The sequence below is a fragment of the Narcine bancroftii genome, chromosome 2, assembly GCF_036971445.1.
Source record: "Narcine bancroftii isolate sNarBan1 chromosome 2, sNarBan1.hap1, whole genome shotgun sequence".
NCBI classification, from domain to species: Eukaryota; Metazoa; Chordata; class Chondrichthyes; order Torpediniformes; family Narcinidae; genus Narcine; species Narcine bancroftii.
Genome location: NC_091470.1, coordinates 160,752,696 through 160,771,785, shown reverse-complemented (window position 1 = coordinate 160,771,785; position 19,090 = coordinate 160,752,696). Strand labels below are relative to the sequence as shown.

General features: G+C 39.1%; 1 protein-coding gene across 3 annotated transcripts; it reads left to right on the top strand.

The window, feature by feature from the left end:
• The first annotated feature begins 614 nt into the window (after positions 1-614).
• On the top strand, positions 615-19,025 carry cfap107 (cilia and flagella associated protein 107). 3 transcript variants are annotated; one of them, XM_069918977.1, is made up of 5 exons: positions 615-909; positions 3,281-3,391; positions 6,798-6,972; positions 16,709-16,830; positions 17,018-19,025. In XM_069918977.1, the coding sequence occupies exons 1-5, from the start codon at positions 901-903 to the stop codon at positions 17,120-17,122; spliced, it is 522 nt and encodes a 173-aa protein (XP_069775078.1). In that variant the 5' UTR covers positions 615-900; the 3' UTR covers positions 17,123-19,025. The 3 variants fall into 3 exon arrangements, with proteins under 3 accessions (XP_069775078.1, XP_069775076.1, XP_069775077.1); XM_069918975.1 differs by lacking the exon at positions 615-909 and adding an exon at positions 939-1,154; XM_069918976.1 differs by lacking the exons at positions 615-909; positions 16,709-16,830; positions 17,018-19,025 and adding exons at positions 940-1,154; positions 8,329-10,127.
• The last annotated feature ends 65 nt before the right edge of the window (positions 19,026-19,090 follow it).

The window sequence follows — 19,090 nt, the reverse complement described above, 5'->3', positions numbered from 1 at the left end:
CAGCTGATGTGGACTGATTGAGTTGTGGGAGGGATTCAGAAGAACAAGAAGGGATCTTATCAAAGAAAGCATAATATTCTGAAAGGGATAGATAACATGAGGCAGCAACGTTGTTTCCAATGGAAGATGAGACGAGAACTAGAGACATAGCCTTAAAATTTTGGGGGGAGAAGACTGAGGGTGGGGTTAAAGAGCAATAGCTTTTCCCAGAAGCAGTCAAGGGCACCTCAATAAGGGTCGACAGTTTAGAGGAGAAATCAGAGGTAAGTTTTTAGCTGCTTTCAGGTGCTCGGACGCAGAAAATGCGCCGGCAGACGCAGCTGGGACGTTCAGGTGGCCGCGGAGAAGACGCCTTTCTGTCACCTGAAGGAGAGCTGCGTCCGAGTGAACGCCGGCTCCTGTGGACTGTGGCCGTGGTCCTACTGCTGCTTTCAGGTGCAACTCCGAGCTGGAGATTATACCTACAGGAGGAGGTAAGTGCTCCTCCTGGCCGGGTTCTCCACTATGTGAATCCCAACCTGAGCTGAGAGCAGAGGGCAGGAAAGGAGCTACTCCCCCTAGTCCACGCTGGTCCCCCATACCATCTCTGCATGCAATTGCAAGGACCACCACAGTAGGGGAATTAAAGGTCATGGGGAAAAGGCAGGCGGGTGATCTTATTGAATGGTGGGGCCAGTGTCCAACCCCGTGCTCTTATTTCCAATGGAACAGTGACCAGCCGGTTTTATCCACCGCCTCTGCCTCTCGGGCTTCCCGGGCTTAGAATCCCAAGGCGCCTAATACGAAATCAATTGGAAACCTTCCTTCAACCGGAGCGAGGACAAGGCAGAGCATTGAGATGATGCGGAGTTGAGCGGCCAAGATGTACCACGTGTGAAGTGTTGCCGCGGGCCAGTCTCCATGGAAACGGTAAACAAAGTGCCTAAAAATGATACATTGCATGTGATACATTTGCGAGGGAGACTCAGACAATGAACCACGTGCGTCCGACTTGCCCCCATACACACACAAACATGAGGCTTTCAGCCACTTGCCCTCCAGTCCTTGCGGACCGCTTTGCCCCCGACCCCTTGCTGACAGCGCCCAGTTGGAGAATTCAACCGCGCTATCGGAATAAGGTGCTGGTCGGCAACTGGGCGGAGGATAGGTTGAAGGTAAGAGGAGCTGGAACCAGGTGAGATCTCACCTGATGCAAGAGGCAAGGAGAGAATGGAATAGATTCTTCCTTGGTTTTCTTTTATTTGCCACGTTATGAATTTTGTTCTGCCATGGAAAGAGAAATTGAGAGACAATGATCCCCTCCAAGATTTTTAATGAAAATTTTATTTTTGATTTTACATACTCATGCTTTGTGCACAAATATAAATCAATTACATAGCACTTTGTATCACCCACCCCACCCCAAATTAACAAGAACATCCTTTAATTACTGAAAATAACAATGCAAATGCATTAAAGCAGCAAAACAAAAAAAGAGTGGGAGTGCTGGGGAACTCGGGAATTCCAGATTAAGTGGGCCAAGAATAACTTTAAAAAAAAAACTTAGAATCTCTTCCTTCGCACCTACCTCTGGTAATCCTTTGGATCGCTGCCTCCCAGGTGTCTTGTTTTGCTTCATGATTTTCAGGTCTTGGTGACCTGGTGAGAGTTTTCCACAGTGCAAAGATGTGATTGAGAGGCAAAGAAAACGTTGGGATCCCTGCTGAAAGTGTGGGTGCTCTGCACCGGAGGTACAAACTTTGACACTACACAGTCACCATTCTCTTTGTGTGACTTGGGAGCCGTCCAAGATTGGACAGCATCCGAGCCAAATGGCAGGGGGTTCCAGACGATAATCTTCAGCCATCTGAACGAAACTTTTCCACCTCTGAGCTAACCAGCACTGAGAGTAATTGTACAATGTTGTTACATCATTAGTCCAGCAGCAATAGAAATTCACCAAGACAGTGGTATCTTCAAAGCAATAATTTTTATTAATAACTATTAATAATATAAAATCTTACTTAACACTAAACTTAACCCCAGCTGTGTGTAAATGTATATGTGTACATGTGTGGATTACCCAAACCGTTAGGTGCAATTCCGAAAAGTCACATTCTAAGTTCATTCTTAGAAATTTTGTGTTGAAAGTCAGTACTTTTAAAACTGTTGTTCAGAAGTGATCTAATGAAGTTGAGACACCAAGAGCACGAAGCATGTGACCTCCACGATGCTTTCACAGACCCAGGCAAAGGATAAACCAAATAACCATCTAAATAGTCAGGATCCAAATACAAGAATACTTTTTTGAAGTGTCTTAAATCACATGGCTGCCTTGAGCAATACTGGTTTGTTTCATTTTGCAAAAGCCTGTGTCATCTGCCAGATGCCTTCTCTTTAAGTAGGTTTTATGACTCTGAACATAGGTGCCTTTGTGTCTGAATTTCAAAATATGTGTCTTTCCTTGTTCAACACACAAAGTAACCCACTAAAATATAGAACATAAAAATACAGATAGCAACATAAGCCTTTAACAATGTGCCTTGGTGGTTTGGCTTAATTCTGCTGAGAAATCCTTTGTGTCACCCCTGCCAGTATCAAACACTTAACGTGCACTTGGGCCCACTTCAAAATTGGTATAGGCATCTTTTGCAAGACTGACATTTATTGCCCTTATGATCTTTTCTTCTTGAGCACTGGAAGGTCCTCCCTCAAAGTTGTCAATGCTTGATTCTCTGCATGTATCCTGTGCACTCCAATGCAATATACAGTGCCCTCCATAATGTATAGGACAAAGACACGTGTTTTCCTTGATTTGTCCCTGAGTTCGACAGTTTTAAATTTGTAATCAAACAATTCACGTGAAATTGAAGTGCGCATTCCAGATTTTATTCAAGGTTATTTGTACACATTTTGGTTTTACCAAGTAGAATTTACAGCACTTTTTATACATAGTTCCCCCATTTCCAGTCAACATAATGTCTGGGACATAGCAATGATATGTCTATTAAAGTAGTCATGTTTAGTACTGCTTAGCTCGGGATGGCATGCCATTTGGAGGGAGTTGGAGGTGGCAGAGTTTGCACACAGTTTCCTTCTCTTGTCCTGCAATGTGAGTGGATTCATGGGGGCTTGATCATAACGTGCTGTCAAGGAGCTTCGAAAATTGATACAGTGCATCTTGCGGAGGGAGAGGGAATGGATATGTATTTTGGTGGATAGGGTGCTATTTGGACAGGCAGTTTGTCCACTTGTTAACCTCCAGTAAAGATCCCACATGTATTTCCTTTGCTTCTTGCAGTTCATCAAGGATATGTGCTTTGGGGACACCACTTATCGAGCTGACTACAAGCCAAACCCATTCATCTCACCAGACATTAAAGAGAAGATTTTAATAGAACACAAACACAAGGTGAGGAGGGCAGAATGTCAAGTCCTTGGAGACTATTCTAATCCCTGATAATTGCACTGGACAGAATGGTTCATTAAGGTGTGGATACTCCTCCATTTAAGAAATTTTATATGGGGAAACTACATTCTTCTATCAATGTTTCCACACCTATGTGCAGATGAGAAATTGAGCCCTCTCCTTCGTCTGATGCTGAAGGTTGGTCCATGGGTCTGCTCTGCCCCAAGCTCCTTGATGGACAAAGATGTCCAAGTGGAGGGGTGGGCTTAGAGTTGGGTTTATCCCATTCAGCTTTCCCTGCTCACTTTGGGCCTGTGGTATCTGGCAGTGCTTTCCTTGGGTACCAGTGAATCTCTGCCACCTCCCATGGTTGAGCTTCCAACAGTGTGTGCGTGGCATCAACCAGCACCTGGGGCTTAGGCCTTCGGCTGTTTCCCATACCAGGGCCCCAAGGGTAGTTGTTGTCTCTGAGAGCATGCTGAGATTATCTCACGCTGCACACACTTCAGGCAATTAAATTTTAATTTTAAATTTAGACATACAGCATGGTAACAACCCTGTCCATCCCACGAGCCCGAGCCACACAATTACACCCAATTAACCTACAATGCCCTTTCATTTTTGAAGAGTGGGAGGAAATAGGAACACCTGGAGGAAAACCACGTGGACGCAGATAGAATGCACAAATTCCTCACAGACAGCGCCAGGTTCAAACCCGGGTCGTTGGCGCTGTAACAGCGTTGTGCTAAGTGCAATGCTAACTGTGCTCCCCAAATTAAAAGAGGATTTGTTGATGTCTGCATCAGGTGTTGCTTTTACCCATCTAGGCATTGGACACTGCTTAGAATAAAATGTCTTCCATAATGTTTGGGACAAATACACTTTTTGTTTCCTTTCATTTGCCCCTGTGCTCCAGAGTTTTAAGTTTGTAATCACACAATTCTCATGCAATTAAAGTGCACATTCCAGATTTTATTCAAGGTTATTTATATACATTTTGGTTTGACCATTTAGAAATTATAGCACTTTGTATATACAAGTCCTTTCATTTCAGGGCACCATAATGTTTCAGCCATTTAGCTTCACAGGTGTTTGTGATTTCTCAGGTGTGTTTAATTGCTTCATTAGTGCGGGTGTAAAAGTCCGAGACTTGCTTCTAAGCCTTTGATTTGGAGTCTGTAGTTCCCATGTTTCTACAGGAGGACCAGAATTGTGCTAATAAAGGTAGCCATTATGAGGCAGAAAAACAAGAAGAAAGCAATAAGAGACATCATCCAACCTTAGGATGACCAAAATCAACTGTTTGGAACATTATTAAGAAGAAATAGCCTACTGAGAGCTCAGTAATCGCAAAGGGACTGGTATTCCAAGGAAGACCTCCAGTGCTGATGACAGAATGAAAAGAAATACCCCAAACATGTCCGACAGATCAGAAACACTCTTCAGGAAGCACCAATTACTATTGCCTGTAGAAGACTTCATGAACAGAAATACTGCAAGATGCAAACCACTAGTTAGCCACATTACAGTTTGCCAAGAAGTATTTAAAAGAGTCTGCAGAATTCTGGTTTAAAAAGTTGTGGACAGATGAGACCAAGATGAACCTATAGCAAAATGTTGGCAAGAGCAAAGTGTGGAGGCAAATTTGCCATGCCTTGCATCTTGCAGTGTAGCCTCTGTATTTCTGTTCATGAAGTCTTCAGCGGAGAGTAGTCATTGACATATCCATACCATCCTTTGGGTAATTTATCTTCCTATTCATGTTTTCCAGCCACATAATGGCTTCTTTGACTTTCATTGGGCACAACTCTGGCCCTCGTGTTGAAACATGGCAACTACAGACTCCAAAGGTGATCAAAAGTTGAGAAGCAAGTTTAGATACCTGCACCAATAAAGCAATCAAACATACCTGAGTAATCACCAACACCTGCCCAAATATTAGGGTGCCCTGAAATGAGGGAACTATGCATAAAAAGTGTTGTAATTTCTATATGGTCAAACCAAAGCGTAGACATATAACCTTGAATAAAATCTGGAATGTGGACTTTAATTACATGTGAATTGTTTGATTACAAATTTAAAACTGTAGAGCACAGGGGCAAATAAAGGAAAAAAAAGTGGCTTCATCCCAAACATTATGGAAAGCACTGTAGAAACCAACTGGTGAAGCGTGGTACAGAATGCCACACAAAACCACTGCTGGCACCAATGCGCCATGACTTTTGGCTCCAGCACTCGACACATCTGCCATGGACAGCACCTGTGCTTTTGTCACTCATCGGTCCACTCACTGGTGAAAACTATTAGATGAAAGGACAGTTAGAGCCATTGAGTCATGGCATTCTAAAGCAAGGACGCAACCTCCGTGGCATTCATATATTGTTCTTGTGTATGGATTAATTAATCAACTAATTAATTGATTCATTCATTCATTCACTCACCAAAGCTTAATTACCCATTGATTGGTGAAGAACAGAATAAAGAAAGCCTGTATAATACTGTATTATACAGAATGCCACACAAAACCTGTACTGTATACTGAAAAATACTGTATATTACTGTATAATAAAGTGTCAGTCTCATGAAGCCCAAATTTAGAGGGAATCCAAATCACAAGGACATTAATAAAACAATGGAACCATTGATACGAATGGATCAAATCCTGGAATCATTTCTTTTTTTTTAATTTTTTTTATTTTTCACACTATGAACTATATTGACCAAAATACACATTAACATTTCCCTCTTGAATATACACAGTGTCATTTTGTCCCCTTTCTCCCCCCTCCCTTCCCTCCCTCCTTCCCACCCCTCTCCCCACCCACTAAATGTTCAACATATACAATACATTAAACCCATTAAACAATGAAATTGTGTCATCGACTTTTACACACTGGGTCAGTTCATTTCGTCTTCTCATTCTGTCATTTTAGGGGGTGGAGGTCCGCGGTAGGCCCTCTCTGTTGTGTTCCATGTACGGTTCCCAAATTTGTTCAAATACTGTGATGTTATTTCTTAAATCATGTTATTTTTTCCAAAGGAATACATTTATTCATTTCTATGTTCCATTGCTGTACTCTCAGGATCTCATCCCGGAATCATTTCTTAACACATCAGTTAAAACCTCTGGATTTCTAAATACAAGGATAGATTTTAATTCAGAGCAAAAATAATCTGCTGGATTTTAATTCAGCAGGTCGAGCAGCATCAGTGGAGAAAAAGAAAGGTCAGTGTTCCAGGTCTTAACCCGTCATCAAGACAAATGTTTTTTTTCTCTCCAGATTCCAACATCTGCTGCTTATTGTGTGTCTCTGGGATTTCATTTATTCATTCAGTGTAGAACAAGAACTGTAGTGTCTGATCATTGCTTTTGCTAAGGGAGTGTTTGAACAATTTGGCTTTGTTTTAGGGTGTACCTCCTTCAGTACTATTTTCTCATCATGGAATTCCACACTCCTGGTATCTTGTCAGTCATTACGATGAAATTTTCAACAGACGCCCAAATCCATGTTTGCCTCCACTTCGCAAATGGGATAAGAGGAAGCTGGTCTGGCTCCCAAACTGTACAGATCACCCATTGATAGGTAGGTATTTTAACACATACATTATTACATATTTATGTCTCCAGAATGTCTTCCTCCCTGCCCTGCAGACATTTGGCTAGAAATTGGATTGCTTGGAGCTGTCCATTTAAGCAGGTACAAGAGGGAAAGATCAAAGTTTCCTCAAGCAAGTCATGATCTCTGAGAAAGGGAAATTCATCAGGGGTGTTTTGGGTGGAGATGCACTTCAAATGACTAACACATAGTGAGCATGCGTAGAGTGGTCATTCCTTGAGCAACCCCTATTTTAACCTTTTGCCAGGAGAAATTGAGTCATGTACTTCCACTGTCCAAAATGCCATAGGCACTCGCAGGAAAGAACAATCCTCTTACGTCCCCATATACTCCAGCAGTGTGATTGAAAGGACCACTTACACTATTCCCCTCCCATTATTTCCCTGCACCCCTGCAACCTCCCCCCTTTCACATACCCGTCACTGTCCCTTTGATTCTTTCACCACTTACTGATGGCCAATCTGAAAATGGACCATTTATCCTCATGGTTTTCCTACTTCTTTCAGATCACTGAACATCCTTCCAAATTTGAAAGATACTTCATGGGGTTTACCTACTATCCCAGTACCAATCTGGTGAGCCCTCACAGATAATGTTTTAAATGGAAAGCGATTGCAGCATGCCACTGTGCAGAAGGATTAGGGAATGCTTGTGCATGAATCGCAAAAGGGTGGTTTGCAGCAAAAAGGCAAATGGAATGTTGGCCTCCATTGCTGGAGGGATGGAATGTAAGGCAGGGAAGTTATGCTGCAACTGTACAAACTGGTGAGACTGCACCTGGAGCACTGCGAACAATTCTGGTCTCTTTAGTTGAGGAAGGATGTACTGGCTTTGGAGGTAGGTTGAGTCAAGAGGTGAGGAGGTTAGCCCATGAGGAGAGAAGTAGTCTGGCACTATACTCGCTGGAATTTAGAAGACTGAGAGGGGATCTTTTAGAAACGTAAAATTGTGAAAGGCATAGATAGGTACGCTGTTTCCATTGGTGGGAGAGACTAGAAAATTAGGGGACAAGATCAAGGGTAATAGATTTAGGATGGAGATGAGGACCAAAGAGGGGAGAAAAGTTTGTGCTGGGCTGCATGCACTGCTCTCGGAGCTCTTCCAGTATTGGGCCGAGTAGCTCCCTTCCCATTTGATGATACATCCTGTAAGTATACTTTTGATGGTGTAGCTTTGGAGGTTGTTGAGGGACAAGGCAGACTTGCTGAATCCCCTTTGTCTTCAAAGAAAGTAACGGCGTTGCTGAACTTACTTCACCGAGAAGATGCTACGTAGATGTCAGCAGTTGTAACAGAGATTGTTTTCATATCTGTTTCCTTTCAGCTCCGCCCACTAACTTCAGTCTCTTAGAAGAAAAGATAGCAAAATTAAATAAACGGAGACTGCACCATCACACAATGTACGAAAGTATTTACAACATCTCCTATGGACCCGATTCTATTTCTCCACAGAAGCCTGTGAGCATCCAGCAATAAATCCACAGTGCTCATTCCCAAAAATTACCACAACAGTTTTTCTAAACAAGCCTAGCACAATGGTAAGGCAAGGTTAGGCTTCAACGGCAGCACACTTAGATGCACTAACTTGGAGACATTGTATTAGATGGACCTTCACCATGACAGAATCACCTTGTGGAGGAAATTGATGAACATCTATCAAGGAAATTCTATCCTGAAAGATATATCCAGTCACAAACTGTTGCCTTTTGAAACGTTTGCAGTGTGCCTTTGTATTTCTGTCCCTGAATTAGAAATGTGGAATAATATTGATCTCTCATTTCCCAGCAGTTTTCTCCTTCCTCTCACAAACGTTTTGACTCATGATGGGTTGTGACAGAGTGGGTGCTGACATTTCTCTCGTGAAAAGGGCTCTCATTGAAGGCAGAGCTGAGACACAAAGGTTCCATCAAAGGATTGTGGGTCTTTGGAATCCGTCTTCGAAGGATGGTGGACAGAATATTTTAAAAACCAAGTTGGATTAGCAAGGAGGTGGGGGATTACTCGAGAAGTAAAATTGGGTCTTTATTCCTGGAGCATGTGGAGATCTTATAGAAGTTTATAAAATTATGAGTGTCAGATGAATTCTCATAGTCCTTTCCCAGGATACATAATTCTAGATCTAAAGGGCACTCATTTATTGTGAGATGGGAAGGTTTTAAGAGGGATCTGAGAGGCAGCTTTTTTTACTCATACAGTGGTCCGTGAGTGGAATGAGGTGCCAGAGGAAACTGTAGAAGCAGGCATGATTTTTGACGTAGAGGGATGGGTCGGTAAGTTAGCAGATCATACGAAGGTTGGAGGTGTTGGGGATGGTATTCAGGGCTGCGATGGGTTGCAGCATGATGTAGACAGGATGCAGAGTTGGACGGTAAAGTGGCAGATGGAGTTCAATCCGGTTAAGTGTGAGATGATGCATTTTGATAGGTCAAATTTCAATGCTGCATACATGGTTAACAGTGAGGTATTTAACAGTATGGAAGTACAGAGGGACCTTGGGGTCCAAATCCAAAGATCCCTTAAGGCCGCCATGCAGGTTGATAGGACATTGAAGGCCTATGCTGGGCTTTGTTAATTAGGGTATTGAGTTCAAGTTCAAGAGTCATGAGATAATGTTGCAGCTCTACAAATCTCTGGTGAAATCACACTTGGAATATTGTGTTCAGTTCTGGTCACCCCATTACAGGAAAGACGTGGAAACTATGGAGAGAGCAAAGGAGATTTACCAGGATGTTGCAGAACCTTCAGCGAGTGTTACCCTAGCTAATAGACTTTTGGCCAAATCTCATCTCTTCGCAGCCTCCATAGTATTTTTACAATTTGCCTCTTGATCTCTGTTAACACAATCTGAATGATTCACGACTTATGTTGGGATATTTTGCTACAGTTGTTGATTGATGACACTGCTCTTTTTTTTTTAAATTTTTTATTTTTCACACCATAAACCACATTGACCAAGATACATACATTTTCCTTTTCAAATATATACAGTGTCATTTTCTCCCCCCCCTCCCTCCTCCCATCACACCCTCCCTAGCCCCCCCCCCATTCATTTAAAGTACAAAATCTAAGATACATTAAACCAGTCAAACAATGTTGTCATTCAATAAAAATAACAAAGAAATTCCACTGAGTCAATTCTTTTCATTTCCTTCTCCTTTCGTTAATTTAGGTGGTAATTGTCCCCAGTAGGTTTTCTCTATTGTGTTTCATGTATGGCTCCCATATTTGTTCAAATATTTCAATATTATTTCTTAAACTATATGTTATTTTTTCTAATGGAATACCTTTATTCATTTCTCTATACCATTGTTGTATTCTCAAATTATCTTCCAATTTCCAGGTTGACATAATACATTTTTTTTGCTACGGCTAGAGCTATCTTAACAAATCTTTTTTGTGCACCATCCAAATCAAGTCCAAATTCTTTGTTTTTTATGTTACTTAGGAGGAAGATCTCTGGGTTTTTTGGTATATTGTTTTCTGTAATTTTATTTAATATCTGGTTTAGATCTTCCCAAAATTTTTCTACTTTCTCACATGTCCAGATTGCATGAATTGTTGTTCCCATTTCTTTTTTACAACAAAAACATCTGTCAGATACTGTTGGGTCCCATTTATTTAACTTTTGAGGTGTAATGTATAGCCTGTGTATCCAGTTATATTGTATCATACGTAACCTTGTATTTATTGTATTTCTCATCGTTCCAGAGCATAACTTCTCCCATGTTTCCTTTTTTATCTTTATATTTAAATCTTGTTCCCATTTTTGTTTAGTTTTACCATTTGTTTCCTCATTCTCCTTTTCTTGCAGTTTAATATACATATTTGTTATAAATCTTTTGATTATCATTGTATCTGTAATCACATATTCAAAGTTACTTCCCTCTGGTAACCTCAGACTGCTTCCTAATTTATCCTTCAAGTAGGATCTCAATTGGTAATATGCCAACACTGTATCTTGAGTTATATTATATTTATCTTTCATTTGTTCAAAGGATAATAATCTATTTCCTGAAAAACAATTTTCTATTCTTTTGATCCCTTTTTTCTCCCATTCTCTAAAGGAAAGGTTATCTATTGTGAAAGGGAGTAACCGATTTTGCGTCATTATTAGTTTTGGTAATTGGTAATTTGTTTTATTCCTTTCTACATGAATCTTCTTCCAAATATTGAGCAGATGATGTAATACTAGAGAACTCCTACGTTGTACCAATTTTTCATCCCATTTATATAATATGTGTTCAGGTATCTTTTCCCCTATTTTATCTAGTTCTAATCTGGCTTTTCCCTTGTTTGGTAAAAATCTGATAGGTATCTTAATTGTGCGGCTCTATAATAATTTTTAAAGTTTGGCAGTTGTAAGCCTCCTTGTTTATACCGTTCTGTTAATTTATCTAGTGCTATCCTCGGTTTCCCCCCTTTCCATAAAAATTTCCTTATTATTTTCTTTAACTCCTTGAAGAATTTCTCTGTCAAGTGTATTGGCAATGTCTGAAATAGGTATAATATCCTTGGGAAAATGTTCATTTTAATACAGTTTATCCTTCCTATTAGTGTTAATGGTAAATCTTTCCAATGCTCTAAATCGCCCTGTAATTTTTTCATTAGTGGATAATAATTGAGTTTATATAGATGGCCGAGATTTTTATTTATTTGTATACCTAGGTATCTTATTGCTTGCATTTGCCATCTGAATGGTGATTCCTTCTTAAATTTTGAGAAATCCGCATTATTCATTGGCATTGCTTCACTTTTATTTACGTTAATCTTGTAACCCGACACTTCTCCATATTCCTTCAATTTCTTATATAATTCTTTTATTGATAGTTCTGGTTCTGTTAAGTATACTATAACATTATCCGCAAATAAACTGATTTAATATTCCTTGTCTTTTATTTTTATCCCTTTTATATTATTTTCTGTTCTTATCAATTCTGCTAGTGGTTCTATAGCTAACGTGAACAATAAGGGTGATAGTGGGCATCCCTGCCTTGTTGATCTGCTTAAGTTAAATTGCTTTGAGGTGCAGAGCCCACCTCACTGACAAAAGGCAAAGGAGGAAAAACCCAACACCCAACCCCAACCAACCAATTTTCCCCTGCAACCGCTGCAACCATGTCTGCCTGTCCCGCATCGGACTTGTCAGCCACAAACAAGCCTGCAGCTGACGTGGACTTTTACCCCCTCCATAAATCTTCGTCCGCGAAGCCAAGCCAAAGAGAGAAGAAAGAGAAATTGCTTTGATATATATCCATTTACTGTCACTTTCGCCAATGGCCCCTTATATAATGCTTTAATCCAATTAATATACTTCTCTGGTAAACTGAATTTTTGCAATACTTTGAATAAATAATTCCATTCTACTCCGTCAAAGGCCTTCTCTGCGTCTAAAGCAACTGCTACTGTTGGTGCTTTACTCCCTTCTACTGCATGAATTAAGTTAATAAATTTACAAATATTGTCTGTTGTGCGTCTTTTTTTAATAAATTCAGTTTGGTCTAGATTTACCATTTTAGGTACATAATCTGCTAATCTGTTTGCTAGTAGTTTAGCTATTATCTTATAATCTGTGTTAAGTAATGATATTGGTCTATATGATGCTGGTGCGAGTGGATCTTTCCCTTGCTTTGGTATTACTGTAATTATTGCTGTTTTACATGAATCTGGTAAGCTTTGTGTTTTGTCAATCTGGTTGATTACTTCCAGGAGGGGAGGAATTAATAAATCTTTAAATGTTTTATAGAATTCTATTGGGAATCCATCCTCTCCTGGTGTTTTATTATTTGGCAGTTTTTTTATTATCTCTTGTATTTCTACTATTTCAAATGGTTCTGCTAATTTATTTTGTTCCTCTATTTGTAATTTTGGTAGTTCAATTTTAGTTAAAAATTCATCTATTTTCCCTTCTTTCCTTTCGTTTTCAGTTTGGTATAATTGTTCACAGAATTCTCTAAAGTTCTCATTGATCTCCGTTGGATTATATGTGATTTGTTTGTCTTTTTTCCTTGATGCCAATACCATTTTCTTAGCTTGTTCTGTCTTAAGCTGCCATGCTAGAATTTTGTGCGCTTTTTCCCCTAGTTCATAATATTTCTGTTTTGTCTTCATTATGTTCTTCTCCACCTTATATGTTTGTAGTGTTTCATATTTTATTTTTTTATCTGCCAATTCTCTTATTTTAGTTGTATCTTCCTTCATTGCTAATTCTTTTTCTATATTTACTATTTCCCTTTCCAACTGCTCTGTTTCCTGATTATAGTCCTTCGTCATCTTGGTTACATAACTTATTATTTGCCCTCTAATGAACGCTTTCATTGCATTCCATAGTATAAACTTATCTTTCACTGATTCCGTATTTATTTCAAAGTACATTTTAATTTTTCGTTCAATGAATTCTCTAAAATCCTGCCTTTTAAGTAGCATGGAGTTTAATCTCCATCTATACATTCTTGGAGGGATGTCCTCTAACTCTATTGTCAATATCAAGGGTGAATGGTCCGATAATATTCTAGCTTTATATTCTGTTTTTCTTACTCTATCTTGAATGTGGGCTGATAACAGGAATAGGTTTATCCTTGAGTATGTTTTGTGTCTACCCGAATAATATGAATATTCCTTTTCCTTTGGGTGTTGTTTCCTCCATATATCCAAAAGTTGCATTTCTTGCATCGATTTAATTATAAATTTGGTTACTTTGTTCTTTCTGTTAGTTTTTTTTCCAGTTTTATCCATGTTTGAGTCCAAATTAAGGTTAAAATTCCCTCCTATTAGTATGTTCCCTTGCGTATCTGCTATCTTCAAAAAGATATCTTGCATAAATTTTTGATCTTCTTCATTAGGTGAGTATACATTGAGTAAATTCCAAAATTCTGAATATATCTGACATTTTATCATTACGTATCTCCCTGCTGGATCTATTATTTCCTCTTCTATTTTGATTGGTACATTTTTGTTGATTAATGTAGCTACTCCTCTGGCTTTTGAATTATATGATGCTGCTGTTACATGTCCTATCCAATCTCTCTTTAATTTCTTGTGTTCCACTTCAGTTAGATGTGTTTCTTGAACGAATGCTATATCAATTTTTTCTTTTTTCAGTAAATTTAACAGTTTCTTCCTTTTGATTTGTTTATGTATTCCATTAATATTTAAAGTCATATAGTTCAACATAGTCATTTCATACTTTGTTTATCTTTCCTTTCCGTTTCCTCATCACCACCTTCCCTTCTTATCCATTTCTGCTTTCTTTTTTTGAACACCTTATGAGACAACATTTCTAAAACATAAAATATTTCCACTATTCTCATATCTAAAATTCCTTTAACCCCAATAGTCCCTCCCCTTTCTGAGTTGTCCTTTGTCCCTTGTCAGGCAACCACATCTCCCCCTTCCATTTGGATTTGCGAACCCGCTCACAAGCGTCAAGTGATTTCGCAGTGACTGTTATTCTTCCCCACCCAGCTCCCCCAGAAAAGATTTTAATCTTCATATATATCAAAGGTCACTCTCTTAATTCCCTCCTTACTTCCTTTCTTCCCTTTCTTTCCCTTCTTAGTTCTTACTTATACTCTTTTTTTATATACATATAGTTCGTGGTCATTTTTACTCTCATTACATCTCTTCATCTCTCTGTCTGTTTTGTAGTTGTTCTGCAAATTTTCATGCTTCCTCTGGATCTGAGAATAGTCTGTTTTGTTGCCCTGGAATAACTATTTTAAGTATCGCTGGGTACTTTAATATAAATTTATATCCTTTTATCCATAAGATCGTTTTTGCTTTATTGAACTCCTTCCTCTTCTTCAGGAGTTCAAAACTTATGTCTGGATAGAAAAAAAAATTTTGACCTTTGTATTCCAGTGGCTTTTTGTCTTCTCTTATTTTCTTCATTGCTTTCTCCAATATATTTTCTCTTGTTGTATGTCTTAAGAATTTTACTAAAATGGATCTTGGTTTTTGCTGCGGTTGTGGTTTCGGGGCTAATGTTCCATGTGCCCCTCTATTTCCATTTCTTCCTGTAATTCTGGTCTTCCTAGGACGCTGGGGATCCAATCTTTTATAAATTCTCTCATATTCTTGCCTTCTTCATCTTCCTTAAGGCCCACTATCTTTATATTATTTCTTCTATTATAGTTTTCCATTATATCTATCTTCTGAGCTAACAGCTCATGTGCCTCTTTAACTTTATTAGATTCTTTTAATTTCTCTTTTAAGTCCTCTACTTCCATTTCTACAATTATTTCTTGTTCTTCCACATTATCCACTCTTTTTGCTATCTCTGATATGACCATTTCTATTTTATTCATTTTTTCTTCTGCACTCTTAATTCTTCTTTTTATCTCATTAAATTCTTGTAATTGCCATTCTTTCACTGATTCCATATATTCTTTAAAAAAAGATATATCCATTGTCTTGCCTTTCTCTTCTTTTTCCATTTCTTTCTGTTCTTCTTCTTCTTCCTCTGGGTTGACCATCTGTTGTTTCCTTGTTTTCTTTCTTGTTGTCGTTATTTTCTCTGTTCTGCACCTGTTGCTGTGTTGCAGGTGTCTCTCTCAGCTGTGGAGATCGAGGAGTCGCGCATGCGTGGTCGCGCACTTTTACTCGGCTCCTTGAGCCATTTTTGTAGTCCTGAGCTCGGGACTTCCACTGACCTGAGGGAGCGGGCTTCTCTCTCCGCGGTGGGCCTCCTCGGACAGGTAAGGCCTTCACCTTCTTCTTCTGACGTTCTTTCTTCTTCTCTTCTTCCCGTTGTTTTCGACTTTTCTCTCTTCGCTGCCATTTTCTTCTCACATTTATTTTTACTTTGTTTTAATTTTTACTCTTGTACCTTTGTGTTTTATGCGTTTTTTTAAACTTTTTCGGAGAGGGCTGGTATTCCCTGACCGGCCACTACTCCATCACGTGACTCCTTGATGACACTGCTCAAAGAAGATTTTTCTTCCTGAACACTTCTGGGTGTATTTTTTGGATTATGGGCTGCCGATCACGAAAATCACTTTCAAAATTTCCTATCGTATACATTTTTTTAGATATAACATTTTTTGTGATTTACTGTCATATTTTGAGACTACTTCAAGTATACAAAACCATGAAGGGCAAGATGTCACTGAAAATTCACTTGCTGCATTCACACTTGGACGTCTTCCCTCCTGATCTTGGTGCCGTCAGTGACGAACATGGTGAAAGGTTTCACCAGGACACTGCGACCAAGGAAAAATGGTATCAGGGCAACTGGAATCCATCAATGCTGGATATGGACTATTGTTGGACTCCTGACAAGAGAGGCATCAGATGCTGAGTACAAATGAAAATAATTGGCAAAACATTTTTAGGTCAATTGTCAATTACCTAAATTAGGTCAATGTTTCTGGATCATTATACATTTAAACGTTAAGTTCAATAAAAAAGTTAAGTTAATGTTTCTCCAACTTCCAACGCGATGAGTTAACCCTAAAATTATATTGTTTGTTCAGCTTAAAGTTGTCTATCATAATCCCCAATTGTTTTTCAAAAAGCAAACAAAAGAATTGTTGTCCAGGGTAACGTGCAATGTGCTTTGCAAAAGTATGATCTAAACCAAGTGAATAAAAATTGTACACGAATAGAATACAGGAAGTTGGTACATACATCTTCACTTAAACACTTAGCATCTATTTTCCCTGTTCCAATATTGATAAGCTTGTGGTATTTTTCTACTTAATACACAGAAGTGCTGGAGAAACTCAGCAGGTCCTGCAACATCCATAGGAGGCAAAGCTATATAAGTAATTGTAGGAGCCAAAGGCGTGCACTTACCTTATTAGGTGGCATCCAGGGGTCCTCAGGGAGGGTGAGTGAGGCACACATTTTTTTTGTTGTTGACTGTTATCATGGAACGTTATCGCAGACATTTCGTTACTATGGATGTTGTTATTTATGGATCGTTTCCACGTAGAACGTTGAAGAAGATTGTTATAACAGTCGTTAATATAATTTTTGTTATTATAAATTGCTACGTCTTTTATGTGTTTATATAGAAACCATTTAAAACTCATCTGGACTTTGTGGTGAATCAATTGGAATGCATCAGCAACCTAGTGCATGCCCCACCTGGTCTCCAAGCAGCTTTTATGGATAGTTAGTCACTCCAGAGATATTTTGAGCCTGAGCCCTTCGTCAAGATTTGAGCATCGAGCAGGCAGGCGTCTAATAACTGCAGGAGAAGGGGACGGGGAGGAACATAGGCCAACAGGCCAAAGGTGGACATCGATGGGAGGGCAGGAGAAAAAAAAGCTGAGAAGACATCGGGGACGGAAGCTCAATTATATTGGAAAAGGCTTCTCTTTTCTTCATCACAAGAAATTTTAAAAGAATCTTCAGCTCCACAACCAGAATGGGGCAACACTAAGTATCAGACAGCAACTATAGAAGACATAATATTAAAATAGAGAAGGTTGAATATTGGCTAAAGACTCATGGACTGTGGGAGGGAAGTGCATTAAAGACTGAAATTGTAATTTAAAAAAAAATTGTATTTGCAGAGACGTTCGGAGCTCTTTCAGTGGGCCAAAGCATAAGATGCTTTGGAAGTTTAGTCACTGCTATGAGACAGGGAGACAGACAATTAATTCACAATGAGCTCTCAATGTCATAATAATCAGATGATAATCAATATGACTTCAGTACAGTTGATTGATTTCAGTACAAATGGTTAGCTGGTCCCAGGAATAATTCCCCTTTTTTCTTTAAAATATAATCTTGGTACATTTTCAAACTTTGGAATTGAAAGGAGAAAGAAAAGAACTGAATTGTTTTTTAAAGTCAAGCAGACCAAGATATGCCCAGAGTTAACAAAAGAAATGTGGTGCTTCAAGGAACCTATTGAGGCTGGTGTATCAGATATTTACCTTGTGCGACGTACACCTCTGCTAAAGACAGGGTGTTAAAAGAAAAGCAATGATGGTTTGGCATCACTTCTCTCCTTTCCCCGATGTTGAAATAGTCTGAGAGTTAAGCCACAAATATCAGTAGTGAGGAAGAACTCCTCCACCTCACTCAGAACGAAGATCCCGAACTAATATAAAATGATTTCATTCAAAATAACCCTTGGCTGACTTTAGGAGATGACAGGTTGGAGAGAGAATTACAAATTGGCTTGAGTAGCTCTGTGTAAAAAGCCATTTTTATGATCTGTGTTTGGGGGAGATAAATATGAGAGGCTGAAGGGGGAAAGGCTTAGGGGGAAGGTTTCACTCAGAGAGTGGTGGGAGTGTGGAATGAGCTGCCATCTGATGTGAATGCGAGCTCAATCGTTTTAAGAATAGATTGGATAGGTACATGTATGGGAGAGGTCTGGAGGGTTATGGAATGGGTGCAGGTCAGTGGGACTAGGGAGATGATGGTCAGACTAGAGGGGCCAAATGGCCTGTTTTCTGTAGCATTCCATGGTTCAAATGTATTAATTATAGATCATAATAACACCACAATAATTAAGAACAACAAAATAGAGTAAATTGTCAATAATATGATCTGAACAGATCAATTAGTCTCAGTGACCTGAAGATTTTGCACATTCATTTCCTTGAAGGCCTCCACTTGGCATTTTTTCTGCTATTTTACCCACTCTGACTACAATGGCGTCTCCATTCTGATGATTAAGGAACGGGACCGTAATTACTGACAGTGTTGGCGGAATCCAATTTATGCGAACTAATATGTTAAAAAGGGAACTTTAATTAAATGACAGATCAGGAAGTAAAATATTCTTTTTGTGCAATGCTAGCTTATACAGCAACATTTAAAGTAATCACCTAGTTCCTATCCTATGTAAAATGTCTTGTCAGCTTCTTTGACAGGTGTTAACTAAAGTTAAATAGGTCAACCCCCTTCAAAGCAGTGAAAAGAATTTGAGACAAGTGTATCTATTATTCAGTTAGCAACATTGCAAAAGTTGTTGTTATATAACAGCCCTGTGTAATTACACATGTTCCCATAAGAGGGAGTTAAGGATACACCTATTTAAATAAAGTTTTATTGTCATATTAATTGTACAAGGTACATATGCATCAAAGTTCTTACTAGCTGCAGAGGCGATTCACCAGGCTGATACC

Excerpts from the sequence above, each read along its gene's own strand:
- cfap107 (XM_069918975.1), top strand. The coding sequence starts at position 972 with ATGAACCACGTGCGTCCGACTTGCCCCCATACACACACAAACATGAGG. Across the intron at positions 3,392-6,797 it reads TAATAGAACACAAACACAAG|GGTGTACCTCCTTCAGTACT; the intron begins GTGAGGAGGGCA and ends GCTTTGTTTTAG. Across the intron at positions 16,831-17,017 it reads TCCAGGGGTCCTCAGGGAGG|AAACCATTTAAAACTCATCT; the intron begins GTGAGTGAGGCA and ends GTGTTTATATAG.